The sequence below is a fragment of the Tenebrio molitor genome, chromosome 3 (assembly GCF_963966145.1).
Source record: "Tenebrio molitor chromosome 3, icTenMoli1.1, whole genome shotgun sequence".
Lineage (NCBI taxonomy): Eukaryota > Metazoa > Arthropoda > Insecta > Coleoptera > Tenebrionidae > Tenebrio > Tenebrio molitor.
In genome coordinates this window covers 28,152,763-28,168,214 of record NC_091048.1, presented here as the reverse complement: position 1 = coordinate 28,168,214, position 15,452 = coordinate 28,152,763, and the positions used below count along the sequence as shown (strand labels likewise).

The following is a 15,452-nucleotide window of genomic DNA, read 5'->3' as shown; positions in this document are numbered from 1 at the left end:
CGGCCGGCGAGAATCAAAATAGGCGAGAACATTTTAAACCAATGATAAAAACCAATAAGTCGGTAATAAGTAGTTTTTATTTTAGGTAAAATGGATATGAAAAAGCTGATAATGGATTTTCGTCACTTCCAACGTGAACGACAGAAGACGAAATTATTAAAGAAGAAGATGTCAAGTTTCAGTGTCATGAAATACCAAGAGGGGTTGTGGAGCTATCAGAGGTAATCGTTAAAGTTCATCAGGGCGCAAGTGTCAACTTCATTAACCGAAATGGGGAAATGTTCTTCGGGCTATACGACACGGACGTTATGTCGTATGATGACGGTGAACCGGATTCCGATAACGCAGATAATGAAAATAAAAATGAACCCACACTAATTGTGAAACTCTGAATCTACGCTGGAGCGGAAGCCTTAATATTAGAATTTGGGAGTCTGATAGAAAAAAGAAACTTCGTTACAACACTGGATACATTTTTGGAGTTCAGGTGAGAAAATAGATATAGTGAATTCCAAAAACATCTGAACTATCAAAGTTCCGTCAAGTTGTCAAACTGATTATTGACAAAGCTGATCTAGTACATTTCAATGTATTATTTGGTTGACCACCCTGCAGCAATAAAACCCCGCCAAATTTTTATGATACAGTGTCAATTACAATTTGTTAACAATTCAAAAAAAAAAAAAAGGAAAAACCAAAGGGAACAGTACTTAAAGCCAGAGAAAAGCAAGCAACTGACTGTTCTAATGAGATTTTCTGGTCTTTCTATTCAGTATTGCATGTCTTTTTAAAATTTAAACGACCCAATACGCTGTGTCCATGGCATGGCCTACTAAATCTGAACTGCGCTGCGCTTATTACGGCCGTAACAAACTAGCTGAATGATTGATTCGGCTAACCTCAAAAAATCTACCCTTAACTAGCGCCATCTCTTTAAAGATATTAAACTACAAATCAACTAAATTGCCACAATTTCCTTGAATTTCATCAAGGTTGAAGTACTAACATGGGAAAATAGTGCGTTGCATGTGGAGAAAATAACAACAGTTATTTTCAAATTCCCAGCAACCTCCAAACCAAATCCAAAATTGATAAAATTATAAAAAAAAAAAAACTAAATGAAACATTTCACTGTAATACATGTTTCTTCTTTATTATCTACAGCAACTCCAGGACCCTTGTTACGATTAGTTTGGCTTCAAGACCGTGGGGTCTGTAAATTTGTGGGGCTTTTAAAAGACTTGGCTAATATTGCCACACAAGTTTTATCATATTTAATTCCAAAAAATCCTTGTCAACCACTGGTTACTACTTTGCATCCACATTTAATACAGAATTCCATATTTACCTGTGATAAACACAAAGATAAAATTTGTAAAGTTATTAAGTATCCAATTAGTAATGAAACCAATTTTAAACATTTGTTTATAAAAAAACCAGATTACATAAAAACGAAATCCATTCAGAATAAACTCACAAGTAGGAAGGTTCTAAAATTATAAACTTACGAGAAAGGTATTGTCTTCCTGCAGATAGATAGTTTTACTTTTAATTTTTCTACTGTGCTCTATCCATTTTCAGATTTTGCAATTCCATTTCATGTATAAATATTATGTTTCATAATTTGATTATTGTAATTATTAGGTATTCTTACGTTCATGAAACGTATTCGTGAAAATTTATTTCGCGTCAAAATGACAAAATAGAAAGTGTTAACCTAACAAAATAAACACGTTACGTGATTGTGATTGGATAATTTCAATTCAAATTACATTTTTCTTTTCTATTTCGCTAACAGATGGAGTTGGTTAAGGGTGAATTTTTTGAGGTTAGCGGAATCAATTGCTCCATTGAAAATCCGAGCTTTGTTACGGCCGTAATAAACGCAGCGCAGTTCAGATTTAGTAGGCCATGTCCATGGGTACAAGTGGCGCCGCCTGGTGGCCGGAATTGTAAACCATTTCTAGCGTTTGAAACGCGTGTATCAAGTGGCAAGTCCAAGTTTTTACTATTTTTATAAATAAATTGTGTACCAGGAAATGCTATTTTGCATTATTATACACAGTAAGATATAACAAGTGTATTTAAAAAAAAACTTGTCGCATAATCAAAACAATTTTCAAATTATACTCGAAATACTACAGATGGATATTGTCCTTCGAACGGGGTTCCAATTTATCGAAAATCGGAAAATCCATAGATTTTGCACTAGCAACGATCGAGAAAGGTATGAAACTTGGTAAGAAACATGTCTGCCGTGTTCAGGAGAAAAAAAACTTACTTTTGGGGCCATAATTGATGGTTTTGTGGTGCGGCAAACTTTTGTTACCGAACTCCGTATAATGTTCAAATAATGCACTTGTGTCGCCAGCCAGTTCCAATGTGTAATATGTATTTTATGTATGTCGGCTTTCTTTAAAAACCGTGTATGTTTAATTAGCAAGATTTTTCAGGAGACACATAAAACTGTTTCAAATTCTATTTTTTTGGCGCTTATTCTTACACAGTTTTTAAATTTAACGACAGGGGCGACATTGCCGACATACGAGATTTTAATAGCAGTTGAAAATCACAGTTTAACTTTAAAAAACGTTAAACACAAAAAATTCTAGAAAATAGGACTTACCTACACGGTTTTTAAAGAAAGCCGACGTTGTGTTTTCTTCATTTTGTAGCAGTGTGAGCAGCCAGGCCGATTCCGGAACGTCAACATTACCATAATCATTAACTTTTTGTATCTTTCATATAAATAAAAACATTAACTAGAATCAGTTGTTGTTAATCTGTTTGTCTATTGTCTGTGGTTGAGGCATAAATATTCAAAATGAAAAACAGGGCAAAATTGCATGAGAAATTCGCAAAAAAAATTTCAAAACTTTAAACCGCCATAGCTCCGTTATTAAACAACTTACGGCGATGAATTTAGCACCGTTGGATTCCTCTCGTCAAAATGATTCTTTTGGCGCGAGACCCCCCCAACAGGAACCATTTACAGTTCCGTATTTACACCTTGAATACACTAACCGCAAATCAGCCACACACCTTAGCAGCTAAAACTACTGCAAACTCAATTCGAGTATTTAGCAGTGTTTAAAAGACTGTTACGAATTTTGGTGTACCTAACTATCACTAAATGTGTCTGCATTCACGGAAATAGCTGCGGAAGATAATTTGTTGATCGGTGAGAACAGACCTATAATTTGTTTCAAAATCAAAAATCCACCAACACTGCATTCTACCTCGAAAATACAACCGACAACGTCGCCAACTTTTGTTTCTAGTGTGTTTGAAAGTGTCGGAAAAATGTGGGGTTAAGAAATAAAACTGTTGACAGTCGTTGTGGTCGTAGTTCATCGTGTTTTTTAAATTCTTCGATGCACTTAATGAACGCTCGCTTTAATTTAGCGGTTAAAAGATTCCTTGTTTTTCGAGGCATTTTTATAATTTGATATTTGTGACACACTGAAGGTCAAATTTTGGCGGAAAGTTGGGCCAACCCAGAAAAATGAAACTTATTCTAGGGATTTCTTTTTTTCTGCCAACATAATTCAACAGGTGGTGGATTTTTGATTTTGAAACAGATTATAGGTTTAATACGAGTAATAATTCATAGACCTCTAACGGTGGTTTTATTATCTCTTACAAATACTTTTTTTACATCTATAGTTTTTATATGGGTATTTTAATTTTTTTTTCAACCATCTGTCTTGTAAGCATGTTATTAGTGACTAATTATTTGAAGAGCTTTGTAGCTAATGCTTACCGTTTGTTTAATGGTTGTCATGGAGTTGATGGTTGAAAAAAATCTCTATTATTGAAAACACTAAATTACAAAAGTAATATTCAATGATGATGAATCTTTTATGTTCTGAAGTAAAATTGGATTCATAATGATAGTTGTTTGACGTTTATTAGCTGAGTTAGCAAAGATACGAAAAATCTGACACTGTCAAAGTCACAGCCGTCCCTTATCTAAGTAATTGTTGATCACACGGTATTTGTAACTTTCTAAAATAAAAAAAAAATCAATTTGAGTCCGGTAGGTTATTAATAACAGGTATCAGAGCCGCGAAGTGTAGCAATACTTACCAGACTGTTTTATTTTTATAAATCAAATCTGACATTGAAAAGTCAAAAAGTAAAAAATATTCACTTATAATCTCATGAGCATTAATTCTTTCCGGAAATTTTTTTGAGTGTGTTCCAACAACAATGAGGACGTTGTTGGAATGCATGCAAAATAATTTCCGGATATCAATTAATGCTCGAATGCAGATTCGTAACGACACAAACCCCTAAGTTTAAGTTAAACATAACCTATAAATAATGTCACCAAATCAGCTGAGCCATTTAAATTTCCTATTGCGTCTAGACAGTTGGCAACAGTGGTCAGACCACAACTGTCAACACTCAAAACATCTTTTTTTTGAAGCCAAATCAATTAAAAACCACCTTTTTCTTAGTCAAAACAATTTTATTACAAACAAACGCTACAAGTCTTATCGTTTCCCCTTCCCCCCCTTATTTTTAATCCGCCTGTTCTTTCCCGGCCTTTTGCTGGCCCCCTTCCCCTTACCCTTCCCCACGGGCTTCTTCGGCCTGCGGTAATCGCTAATATCCGCCGCACTATCCTTCGTGTTCATCTTGCTCCCCTTCTTCTTCCCCCCGAACCCGAACTTCTTATCCCTGACTCTCCTCTTCTCCAACACCCTCTTTGATTTATTCTTCCCGTCCAAGAACCCCAAATCCTTGGACTGCCCCTTCCTGACCTTCCTCACCTGATCCAACATCATCTTCTTCTCCTTCTGTCTGTCCAGCTTGGTTTGAATTTGCAACATCTTCCCTTCTTTCCTCTGCGTCCTCAACTGCTTCACCCTCTCGCTGCGCTGCTTCTGCACTTGTTTCTGCATCAAGTGCGTCCTAATTTTCTGCATGTGTTCGTCAGTTTTGGCCATTTCGGCGAAATAATCGTCGGGTCTGATGGTCTTCAGCCCCATCGCTTTCAGTCGGGGTAGTGCTTCCATCACGGTGGCTTGAGCCTGACGGTGGAACCCCGTCTCGCGTTTGAAATCGTTCAAAACGGGGTCCACGCTGGGGTCTATTTGGGGGAGTTTTTTGTTGTTTTTCAGCTGATTCTCGCGTCTTTCCTCATTGACGAGCATTTGAGCGGCCAGCTCGGGGGCTAGAGGGGCCTGCTTGCTGACGCAGTCCAGAGTCTCGATCCATGGGAGATTCAGCTTGAAATCGGCGAGTTTTTGCTTGAGGCCGCCCTAAAAAAAATCATTATCGTCATGTTCCAACGCACATCTAGTGGGGGACTTACGACATTGTTTAAAAACTGTTTTGGGGCCTTTTCGGCCAAATTTAAGCCGGGCTTGAGCCGACCTTCAGCAAAGGCCTCTTGCAGCTAAAAAATAATTTTAAGATTAAAAACCACACAAAAACAAACAATATTACCTCGACATCACTATCACTAAGTTCAGATTCACTAGAACTCATTTTTACTAATTTGTAAACTTTAGGAACACCACCACTGCCCATAGATAACCACTGCCTACACGTGAAAAAACATAACCTCAACTAAACAATTCAAGGAGAAGGGGGCTCTTGCCGTTGGTGTTTTTTGCAACTATGTCCTTTCTGTGCTTCGATATAAGGATTAGATTTGTGTGCCACGAGGGGGTGTACCCGAAGAGGAGAACCTAACCTCAAATTTAGTTTGTAAACAAACTGGCCAACAATGATACCTGAAACGGATTAGAAAACGACGAAAAGTGCGTAAAAATGAAGCGAGAGCGGACCGGAGACAACTGTCGCCCCTTTAAACTATAAGTATCCCCAATAGTTGTGTTGATTTTTGTGTAAACAGTAAAGTGAGGTTATGTTCCTTTACAGCCCATCAAATTGTGAGTCTCACAGGGATCAGTTTCGAGCGCAAGAGCATAATCGTAAGTTGGGCGCCCCCTTCCCTCCAAATGTGCAAAATCTGTGTTCGCAGGGCTTCGTGGAACTGACCGTGGTGCCCCTGCGAGACAACCTCCGCCACGTCAAACTCAACGCCAAGCAGTGCCGAATCTACCGCGTAATCTTGAACGACGACTACGAGGCCCACTTCCAGTACTTCGACCCGTTCCTGGACGTCTGCCAGTCGGACACGGAAACGTGAGTCTCCAATCTCCTTGAGCCCCCCTGAAGCTGTCGTTGCAGGCGCAGCTTGGACACCTTCTCCACGCACCACTTGAACGCCTCGTTGAAGGTCGACCCCGACAACAATGCGGGCGAACTGGTCGTGACGATCCCCCCCGAAGCGGCGCATCTGGTCGCCGAGGGCACCGCTCTCCGCGTCGGAATAGAGTTCTCCCTGGAGCAGCCCCAGGGAGGCATCCACTTCGTGGTGCCCCCGAAAGAAGGCACTTATGCGGAGAGGGGTGTCCACTTGTTCACCTACGGCCACCAGAACTCGTCGCGGTTGTGGTTCCCGTGCGTGGACAGCTTCGCCGAGACGTGCACCTGGAAGCTGGAGTTCACCGTGGACGACGAGATGACGGCGGTGTCGAACGGGGATTTGATCGAGGTGGTGTACACGCCGGACATGCGCCGCAAGACTTATCACTATTCGCTGAATGTCCCCACTTGCGCCCCAAATATCTCGCTGGCGGTGGGGCCCTTCGAGATCTACGTCGACCCGTACATGCACGAGGTGACGCACTTTTGCCTCCCCAATTTGCTACCCCTCTTGAAGGTCACCACGCGCTACATGCATGAGGCGTTTGAGTTTTACGAAGAGACACTCTCCAATCGCTACCCCTACTCCTGCTACAAGCAAGTCTTCGTGGACGAGACCCACGAAGACTACCGCTCCTTCGCTACCATGAGCATCTTGAGCGTGAATCTGTTGCACTCGGCTGTGATAATCGACCAGGTGTACACCACCAGGACTATGATGGCGCAAGCCATCGCCGAACAGTTCTTCGGGTGCTTCATTTCCATGCAGAACTGGTCGGACATGTGGCTCAACAAAGGGATAAGTCAGTACTTGTGCGGGCTCTATTGCAAGAAGAGCTTCGGCAACAACGAGTACAGATTCTGGGTGCAAAGCACGCTCCAGGACGTGGTGAAATACGAAGAACAGTTTGGAGGGATCGTTCTTGACCCGAGCCAACCTCCAGCTCCTCTCCCGCTAGGATCGAACATGGCCCAAAGCAACCTCAAGCACAACGAGGAGAAGTTCTACTTCTCGATCAGGAACCTGCACACGATGTCCCCCATGTACATCAAGGCCCTCCACAAGAAGGCCTTCCTAGTGATGAGGATGTTGGAGCATCGGATAGGTCAAGAGCTCCTCCTGCAAGTCTTCAACAAGCAACTGTCCCTGGCGACGAACGCAGCCCAACAAAAGATCGGGAGCGGCTTGTGGGGGCACATGCTCATCAGCACTAACGTCTTCACGAAGGCGATTTTCACAGTCACCGGTAAAGACATGGCGGTGTTTATCGACCAGTGGGTCCGCACCGGAGGCCACGCCAAGTTCCACCTCACTTCCGTCTTCAACAGGAAGAGGTAACGTTCGAGCGGGTCGGAACAAGTTTCGTGACACTCTGTTGCAGGAACACCATCGAGCTGGAGATCAGACAAGACGCGACGACCCAACTGGGGATCAAGAAGTACGTGGGGCCGCTTTTGGTGACGTTGCAGGAGTTGGACGGGACGTTCAAGCACATGCTCCAGATCGAGAACACGGTGGTGAAGGCGGACATCACGTGTCACTCGAAGAGCCGCAGGAACAAGAAGAAGAAGATTCCGTTGTGTACGGGGGACGAGGTGGACATGGATCTGAGCGCGATGGAGTAAGTCGTAGTTAGGACAGAGTTATTATTTGGTTTATTGATTACAAGAAATTACAAATCTAATTTAATAAAGATTTATTATGTTTATTATAAGATTGACAAGAGTTGCCAACCGCATAAAGCATAAAACACTAGAAGGGTAGTTCTGCCAACTTGATTTTCGAGCTAAACTTCAAATTTTGTAACTTGTAGTGTGCCGTGGAAATTTGCCACCTATAAAAACAAATTGTTTGTACCTTATGTCATTTAAAATTGTCGCAAATAATAATCAATAGTTGTGTCGAAAATTACTTTTTTAATTACACTTTGATAATTAGTTAACAATATAAACTGCAGTGGCAAGGGCTGTCAAATGTCAAATTTCCGAGTCTCGAAATCACGGCCAACTACTGTGTTGGAAACGGTCGTAATTCGTATTTGACAGAAATGAATTGTTGCGCAGTGACTCTCCAGCCCTTTGGATCCGTCTGGACCCCGAGATGACCTTGCTGCGCTTCGTGGTGATCGAGCAGCCGGACTACCAATGGCAGTACCAGCTGCGGCACGAGCGCGACGTGACGGCGCAGATGGAAGCGATCATCGCCTTGGAGAGGTACCCCACTCCTGCCACCAGACTCGCTTTGACCGACACCATCGAGAACGAGCAGTGCTACTACAAGATCCGATGCAAGGCGGCGCACTGCCTGACCAAAGTAGCCAACGCGATGGTGGCCAATTGGGCGGGCCCCCCAGCCATGTTGGCGATCTTCCGAAAGCTGTTCGGGTCGTTCGCGGCCCCTCACATCATCCGCCAGAACAGTTTTACCAATTTCCAACACTATTATCTACAAAAGACCATTCCGCTGGCGATGGCTGGTTTGAGGAACGCCCACGGGATTTGTCCGCCGGACGTGATCAGGTTTCTTTTGGATCTGTTCAAGTACAACGACAACTCGAAGAATCGCTACTCGGACAACTATTACAGAGCTACTTTGGTGGAGGCGCTCGGGTGCACTGTCACGCCCGTCGTGTCGGTCATCCACCAGGGGGCGCCGATCACGGCGGACAGTTTGAGTACGGACACGAAACTCATCCTGGAGGAGGTCACCAGGATGTTAAATCTGGAGAAAGCGTTGCCTTGTTACAAGTACACCGTTTCGGGGGCGTGCCTCAAGGCCATCAGGAAGTTGCAGAAGTTTGGACATTTGCCCAGCAGACCCACCATCTTCAAGAGCTACTCCAGCTATGGACATTTCATCGGTAGTAAAAATTAATATCTTTTCGATTTGGGGTTATTTAGACTTGCAGATGTTCGACTGGCGGCGCTCGAGTGTTTGGTGGATTTTGTCAGAGCTGACGGGCGCTGGAATGACCTCCAGGACATTTTGGACATTCTGGAGAACGATCCAGATCCAGGTTTGCGTCACAAACTCGCCGAATTGATCATCAGCAATCCACCGTTCAAGCGCGCCCATCGAGAGAGGCTGGACATACCAGATTTGGTCGAAAGGATCTGGACCAACATAAAGTAAGCTGCGTCGCTTTTGATTGGTCGGGAATTAGTAGTAGTGGGAGGAGTTAAACCCCTGTCGAAAGGCGTGGCTTGAGATTTAGTGGTAGTGGGAAGGTCTGAAAATCGCCGATCTTCTCTACTCTTTTTTCAGCGGGATGTTGTCCCACGACACGAGACTGCGCTGCGACTTGGTGGACGTCTACTACACCCTGTACGGCAGCCGCCGCCCGGTGTGCCTCCCCATCCCCGAGCTGGCAGGCATGATGAACATGCACAAGCAAGACGCGAAGAAATCGGCTTCGCACGCCGCCAAGCAGCTCGCCACCCCCGAGGTGAAACACCCGCCGGCCCCGAAAGACACCCCCAACCCCATAATAATCGACGACAACCTGGAGTGCATGAACGTGGAGGTGGTGGCGTGCGACGACAGAGTGAAGGTAATAATTTGCGTTGTGTTTTGTTTCGTTTGGGTTAAGGGTGGTGATGCAGGACGAGCCGATGGACATGCAGATCGAGCCCCCGAGACCCACCCCCAAACAGGAGTATTTCTCCGACAACTCGGTGTCGCTGCCGGGAATGGGACAGAGCGGTCCGGTGGGATTCGAGCCGGGAATGTTCAAGAAGGAGGGGGATTCGAAGCACAAGTCTGACAGCGGTAAGTTGAAGAAGAAGAAAAAGGACAAGAAGAAACACAAGCATAAGCACAAGCACAAACACGAGCACAAGCACAACAAGGACAAGGACAAGAAGGAGAAGGATCCGAGCAAGAGGGTGAAGGAGGAGACGCTGAGTTCGGTCAGTTCGACGCCGAGTCCCAACCCCATGTCGATGGGAGGAGGAGAGTCGATCTAGGGTGTAACGTTTTTATTGATGATTAAATTTGGTTATTCTCTTAGGAAGCGTGGGCGTTTTTTTTTGTGACCTAGGTGTGTTGAGGAAAACAAAAGTTAGAGTAGAATCTATTCATTTATTTTAAATATTAATTGATTACATAGTATAGGTGTGCGTCAGGATAAAATATGGTATTTACAATGTAATAGTGAAACATAAATTGTACTTAATAATTTTAAAGCTCATGTAGAGATAAGGATTGGAGTCGTGATTCTTTTGATATTCGCGAACGAGAGAGTCCAGAGCGAAGAGTCGAACGAAACAACCACGAACAATCGAAGGAACAATGAGAACTAAGCGTGATGTCGTAATAATATGTATTTTCCTAGACGTAATGTACAGTTCTCACGGTTCAAACTGTCCCAAACAGTCGGGAAGGAAATAAAAACGGAGTCAACAATGTCGCTGCTTCAAACAGTTCGAATCTCAACAAGTCGTTCAAAATATTCACAAATATACATCCTTCACCACGTATTTAATACTAGGGATGTTGACGCAACCGAATTGCTTATTACATCGATAACAATAAAATAACAACTGCAATTTATATACATCGACAAAAAAGCGTAACTTTGATTGGTCAATGATATAAAAATAATTGTACGCTACAAACTATGGGTCAGATCGGGTCTGCGTGCCGAGATCCGATCAAATAATCAATCAGTGGAATTCAGTACAAGGAACAGAGAACACGATCAGATGGGCGCTAGGTGGCGCCCTCATTCATTCATTCATCCGCACGCTCGCAGGGCTGGGAACGTTTCGTAACAACGAAGACCTAACTATGAACTAAAATAGTTTCCTCTTATATATTTTCTTATGTACTTTGGACATAACTAACTACCATTTTTTCCAAAGGGTACATGCATTTACAGAGCATGAATTAACAAATTTTCCTCAATAATTATCAATAATATACAACGTGTATATGCTAGGATTACAATGTCTGTATTGTATACCTATCTCGTGAAATCGTATTGCTCCTGTTGCCTCCCACAATACAACCTCACTCTCTAAATGATTATCATTTTATTTACAATCTTAACCTATTCCTCTCACTATTACACATCTTTACCAGTACAGCACTCGGACCGCTTATTACAAACTTAAATTTTTCTATTCTGTTCCTGTCGGTATTGCTTTACTTCGAAACTTGCAACGAACAATCCCTACTCTACTATTTATTTAACTGTCGAGAAATTTTGTGATTGGTTCTTGTTGCCGGCCACCCAATTTGTGAATACATCCCTGCAAAATTAAAACAAACCTCAAACTCCAACTCGTCCATTCTCGACACGACACGGTCGCAAAACATTTCCCCCCCGCTCGTGCGAACAGTGCTGCCAAACCGACAAAACTTGTCCAAACGAAAAATCTAGCATGCTGTGCCGCGCTTGTCGTCAAGTTGGCATTGCCACGTCAGCAAACGATCGCCGCCATTGATTCAAAGAACGTTTGTTATCATTAAAAAATGCAACCATTTTTTGTTTCATCGACGATTCTTTTACTTTTTACTTCAGATATTATCGTTCCGTGTTTCGACTAGTGCTTTCTCGCGCGTTGCAGAAACGAATCAAGGTAAGCCTGTCAAATTTCATTATTTTATTTTATTGGACGCGTAGGTTATGCGCGTTGCACAACTTGCGATGTGTTATCCTTGCGTTGATAAGATTCGCTTTATTTAAGAGGAAATAAAGGGACAAAATGTTTGGTTTTGCTACCGTGTCGTGTTACCGGGACCTGCCTTACCGGCAATGGCTGACGACACACTCGTTACTGCAATACTCGTCCTCCCACTCCGGATTTGTTATTGCCGGATTGGGACACCCGTGCCGTATACATGAGTTGGGCGGTCTCATCTGCCCCTGCGCCGCGTTCTGTTGAGCCACCGAAGTCGGCACCGACGGGGGCGCCGCCGAAACGGGGGGTGAACTCGAGACCATGGGGGGCGGACTGACGTGCTGTTGCATGTGTGGCGAGACGGCGTGCTGTTGTTGGGGCGAGACGGGCATGTGCTGCTGTTGAGGAACCTGAAACCGTCCTCACTTGACTCTTTCCCGGTGGCCGCGTCGCGATTCTCACCTGTTGCATGTAGTTGTTGTGCTGCTGCTGCTGTTGCATGTGCTGCATGTGGACAGGGCCCATCGGCGATTGCATCATGTTCTGGTGCTGCTGCTGCTGCGCCTGGCTCATGTTCGACATCATCGCCGGCTTCTTGCCTATGGGCGGCTGCTGGGTGGGGGGCGTCGCCGCCGACGACGACATGGGGGGCGAGGGGATGGTGCCTTGGGGAGTGTAGCCGCCGTACTGCGGCCCGCCGCCGCTGTAATTGCCGTAGTTGCCGTACATGCCTTCGCCCTCGCCGGCCCCCTTCGACACCAAGCTGGCCCTGTACGCCGCCAGCGCCTTCAGGTATTCCTTCTTGGCCGCCTCGGTCTTCTTCTTGTACACCTGCGAACACAACGCAAACTTAACCTCATTCTTTCACGTGACATTGTTTTCCCAGGTGACAAAACCGTTACCAACGCAACCGTCGCACGCGACACGTCTGTCCCCAGGACGTAATCGCGTCAGCGATCATTAAATTATTAAATTATACTGCAGCAAATCAAATATTGATCGTAATTGTTATTCTAAAAAACATTAATAATCGTCACTACATGAAAAACAAGCACGACGACCGCCGATACCGGTAAACAGCTTTCAGCTTCAATTTCGTGTAATGATGTACTTCTTTTATAATTCATCGTTCGGATAATTTAGTCATAAAATTCAAATCCGCTTAATAACACGTAAGTGTGCGTTTAAGGCCCAGTCATCGCCATGATTAATTCCAAGATTTATATTTCGACCGTAAAAGATTTTATGTTTTTACGTGCGGCCCCCGGGGGCCCTTTCAATTATGATTTGTGACCTGCACCATCGTTAAATTTGTACTTTCGATCGAGAATCGATCGCAGCGGAAAAGTCACCAGATCTGGTGATTTTTGTTCGTCAAGTTGCATCAAAAATTGACATTCGAATTTCGACGCCATTTGCAACTCGCAACTGATCAGACTTGAATTAATCAAATTCGAACGACGTCAATGAAGAAACAGATTCCGTGCGTCGATTCACCTCCCAGATCGGTCCCGATATCGACTTCTTCCAGACGGGACACACTTACGTTTTTGTGTTCGGAGTCGAGGGCGTCCCACATGGAGGCGACGATTTTGGAGACTTCGCCGAAGCTCGCGTTCGGGTTTTGTCCCTTGATGGCCGCTTGGGTATCACGGAAGAACAAGGCGTACGCCGAGACGGGTCTGAAAAATGAGAAAATAAACGGGACATGTCATAAAATCGTCCAAAACCACCAACGAAAATTAATCATACATGGATGGGGGCCCCGAATCGGACCGCGCCACTACATAGTAAGTAAAATTGCAACAATAAATCTGCCGTTACAACTCTCGCGCACCGTGAATGTTAGCTTTATGGGCCATATAACGTCTTCCTTTCTGTTATGCAGCTGGGTAAATGGCATTCTCAACATTTTAATACGATTTAATAGCGGCCGCGAAAATCAATAACGCTCGCACACAAAGTTGCCGTCGTTGCCGGAAATCGCCGGAATTAATGAAAAAAAAACGAACAAACCGGGATCGATACGTTCTGCCCCTTTGTGCCACTTCCGGGCGCGACCCGCCGATTGAATTCCGGAATTTTAAACATTTTTCTAGGGGTCGCACAAATAAAGATAAACATCGGGCCCCCCGCCCGGAGAGGGTCGCACTCCGGGGCGAAACTCAAGGTTTTAGTGCGGATTTTTATGGAGTCGGTCGGATTAAATTTCTTATTTGTTGCCACCTCAGCACGGGTTCAGGGCGATCGGGGCGGCGACCGCCTCCTTTCCGGGATTATCGCGCGGCGGTCCCCGGAATGCGGATAATTTGTTGTTGTTCGTGAAGATCGACCGGAATTGAGTTACGGATTGATCAAAGGGTCCTTTTAGCGAGAGAATTCCCTCTTAATTCCATTATTCATTCGCCCCCCGCGGTCCCCGCCGCCGGAAAGGTGATTTTTCCGGTTGGCTAATGCGCAATTTTCGCCAAATCGAGCGGGGTTTCAAAATTGACCCCCTCGCACATTGCTGTATCGCCGGAATTGACCGATTGCGTGTTTTTCCCGCCAAAGTCTTGGCCAAAAATCCACAAGGGCGACGCGGCTACTTGTTGATTGATGACGTGCTGGATTCGCTGCGGTTTCGTTAATCGAACAACAAATAAATGATGAATGTCAATTAGAGACGGATAAATGGCGAACGGATCGCTCTGTTAACGTTTCGGATAATGGCGCTGTTCATTTAAACTCCGCCATTACTCACTTTTGGGGCTCATTCGGGTCCCGCTTCTTTTTCTTCTTCTGCACTTTGGGCTTTTTCTGCGTTTTCGTTAACGTTTGGTCCGCAGGTTCGGGAGACGGTCGTTTCATCGCTGTCATCTGTCAAAAAAAACGAATTAAAAGTCAAAATTGTGCGCCGAAATGGACGAAGTGGGGGCGCCACTTGTAGACCAAACCACTAGATCTCTGTCCGAGGGGTATTTAAAATTTGTAGGTTAGAATACTCCTTAACCTCGGGGTACACTTCAGTTTGCTGGAAGAAAATTGGGAACGAGATTTGAATTGTGGCTGCAGGGGGCGCCACACTCGCGAACTACATTTTTACCATGGCGGGGTGCGGGGTGCTGTCGTCGCTGTCCTCGCTGGTGGTGGGTTCCTGCCCGGGCGGTGCCGGTGGGCTGTTCCCCCTGCCTTGGGGGTGCTGGGGGGAGGTGCCGTACTGGCTCATCGCGCCCGGGGGCGGCTGTCCGTGGTTCATCATCATCTGTTGGTGTTGCTGCTGTTGCTGAATCATCAGCAGCTGGTTGTTGTGCTGCTGCTGGCTGGGACTCATCGAGTAGTTGGGCTGTGGACTGTGGTAGGACGGATTGACCATCCCGTGGTCGGGACCTGACAAGTACAAGGGCTGCTGGTAGCCCCCCGTGGGGTCGTGCATCCCCATCCCGTCCTGCTGCTGGTTCATCTGCTGGCTCATTTGCTGCATGCCTTGCATCGGCTGCTGCTGGTAGTGCTGCTGTTCGGTGTGCCCTTGCTGTTGCTGCTGCTGCTGCTGCTGGGGGTTGATCGCCGGTATGTCGAAGTCTTCGTCGCCGAAACTCGGCGTGTGAAACGTCTGGAAAATG

At 45.0% G+C, this 15,452-nt stretch overlaps 3 protein-coding genes and 1 long non-coding RNA gene across 10 annotated transcripts in view; 2 read left to right on the top strand and 2 right to left on the bottom strand.

Moving 5' to 3' along the window:
* The first annotated feature begins 99 nt into the window (after positions 1-99).
* On the top strand, positions 100-2,768 carry LOC138126822 (uncharacterized). The gene is made up of 2 exons (XR_011157974.1): positions 100-487; positions 2,676-2,768. It is a non-coding gene; the product is annotated as an uncharacterized lncRNA (long non-coding RNA).
* Positions 2,769-4,453: 1,685 nt separating this feature from the next.
* On the bottom strand, positions 4,454-5,605 carry LOC138126821 (probable rRNA-processing protein EBP2 homolog). The gene is made up of 3 exons (XM_069042607.1): positions 5,458-5,605; positions 5,324-5,407; positions 4,454-5,270 (listed from the first exon to the last, which is right to left on the bottom strand). The coding sequence occupies exons 1-3, from the start codon at positions 5,539-5,541 to the stop codon at positions 4,500-4,502; spliced, it is 939 nt and encodes a 312-aa protein (XP_068898708.1). The 5' UTR covers positions 5,542-5,605; the 3' UTR covers positions 4,454-4,499.
* A 34-nt stretch (positions 5,606-5,639) lies between these two features.
* On the top strand, positions 5,640-10,238 carry Taf2 (TATA-box binding protein associated factor 2). The gene is made up of 9 exons (XM_069042592.1): positions 5,640-5,829; positions 5,895-5,948; positions 5,999-6,162; positions 6,208-7,560; positions 7,608-7,847; positions 8,290-9,086; positions 9,135-9,354; positions 9,491-9,776; positions 9,829-10,238. The coding sequence occupies exons 1-9, from the start codon at positions 5,785-5,787 to the stop codon at positions 10,189-10,191; spliced, it is 3,522 nt and encodes a 1,173-aa protein (XP_068898693.1). The 5' UTR covers positions 5,640-5,784; the 3' UTR covers positions 10,192-10,238.
* Positions 10,239-10,286: 48 nt separating this feature from the next.
* The window catches only part of LOC138126819 (TOX high mobility group box family member 4), a 122,951-nt gene continuing 117,785 nt past the window's right edge, over positions 10,287-15,452 (bottom strand). For 6 of the 7 annotated variants that reach the window (XM_069042599.1, XM_069042604.1, XM_069042600.1 and 3 more), the window contains 6 exons: positions 14,936-15,442; positions 14,594-14,709; positions 13,397-13,532; positions 12,313-12,681; positions 11,980-12,260; positions 10,287-11,478 (listed from right to left, as the gene is read on the bottom strand). In XM_069042599.1, coding sequence (XP_068898700.1) covers positions 11,412-11,478; positions 11,980-12,260; positions 12,313-12,681; positions 13,397-13,532; positions 14,594-14,709; positions 14,936-15,442 — 1,476 coding nt within the window. In that variant the 3' untranslated portion in view covers positions 10,287-11,411. The remainder of the gene's footprint in view (positions 11,479-11,979; positions 12,261-12,312; positions 12,682-13,396; positions 13,533-14,593; positions 14,710-14,935; positions 15,443-15,452) is intronic. The other variant, XM_069042598.1, reaches the window with a different exon arrangement.

Excerpts from the sequence above, each read along its gene's own strand:
- LOC138126821 (XM_069042607.1), bottom strand. The coding sequence starts at position 5,541 with ATGGGCAGTGGTGGTGTTCCTAAAGTTTACAAATTAGTAAAAATGAGT. Across the intron at positions 5,408-5,457 it reads TTAGTGATAGTGATGTCGAG|CTGCAAGAGGCCTTTGCTGA; the intron begins GTAATATTGTTT and ends ATTATTTTTTAG. Across the intron at positions 5,271-5,323 it reads AACAGTTTTTAAACAATGTC|GGCGGCCTCAAGCAAAAACT; the intron begins GTAAGTCCCCCA and ends GATTTTTTTTAG.
- Taf2 (XM_069042592.1), top strand. The coding sequence starts at position 5,785 with ATGAAGCGAGAGCGGACCGGAGACAACTGTCGCCCCTTTAAACTA. Across the intron at positions 7,561-7,607 it reads TCCGTCTTCAACAGGAAGAG|GAACACCATCGAGCTGGAGA; the intron begins GTAACGTTCGAG and ends ACTCTGTTGCAG. Across the intron at positions 9,087-9,134 it reads CAGCTATGGACATTTCATCG|ATGTTCGACTGGCGGCGCTC; the intron begins GTAGTAAAAATT and ends TTAGACTTGCAG.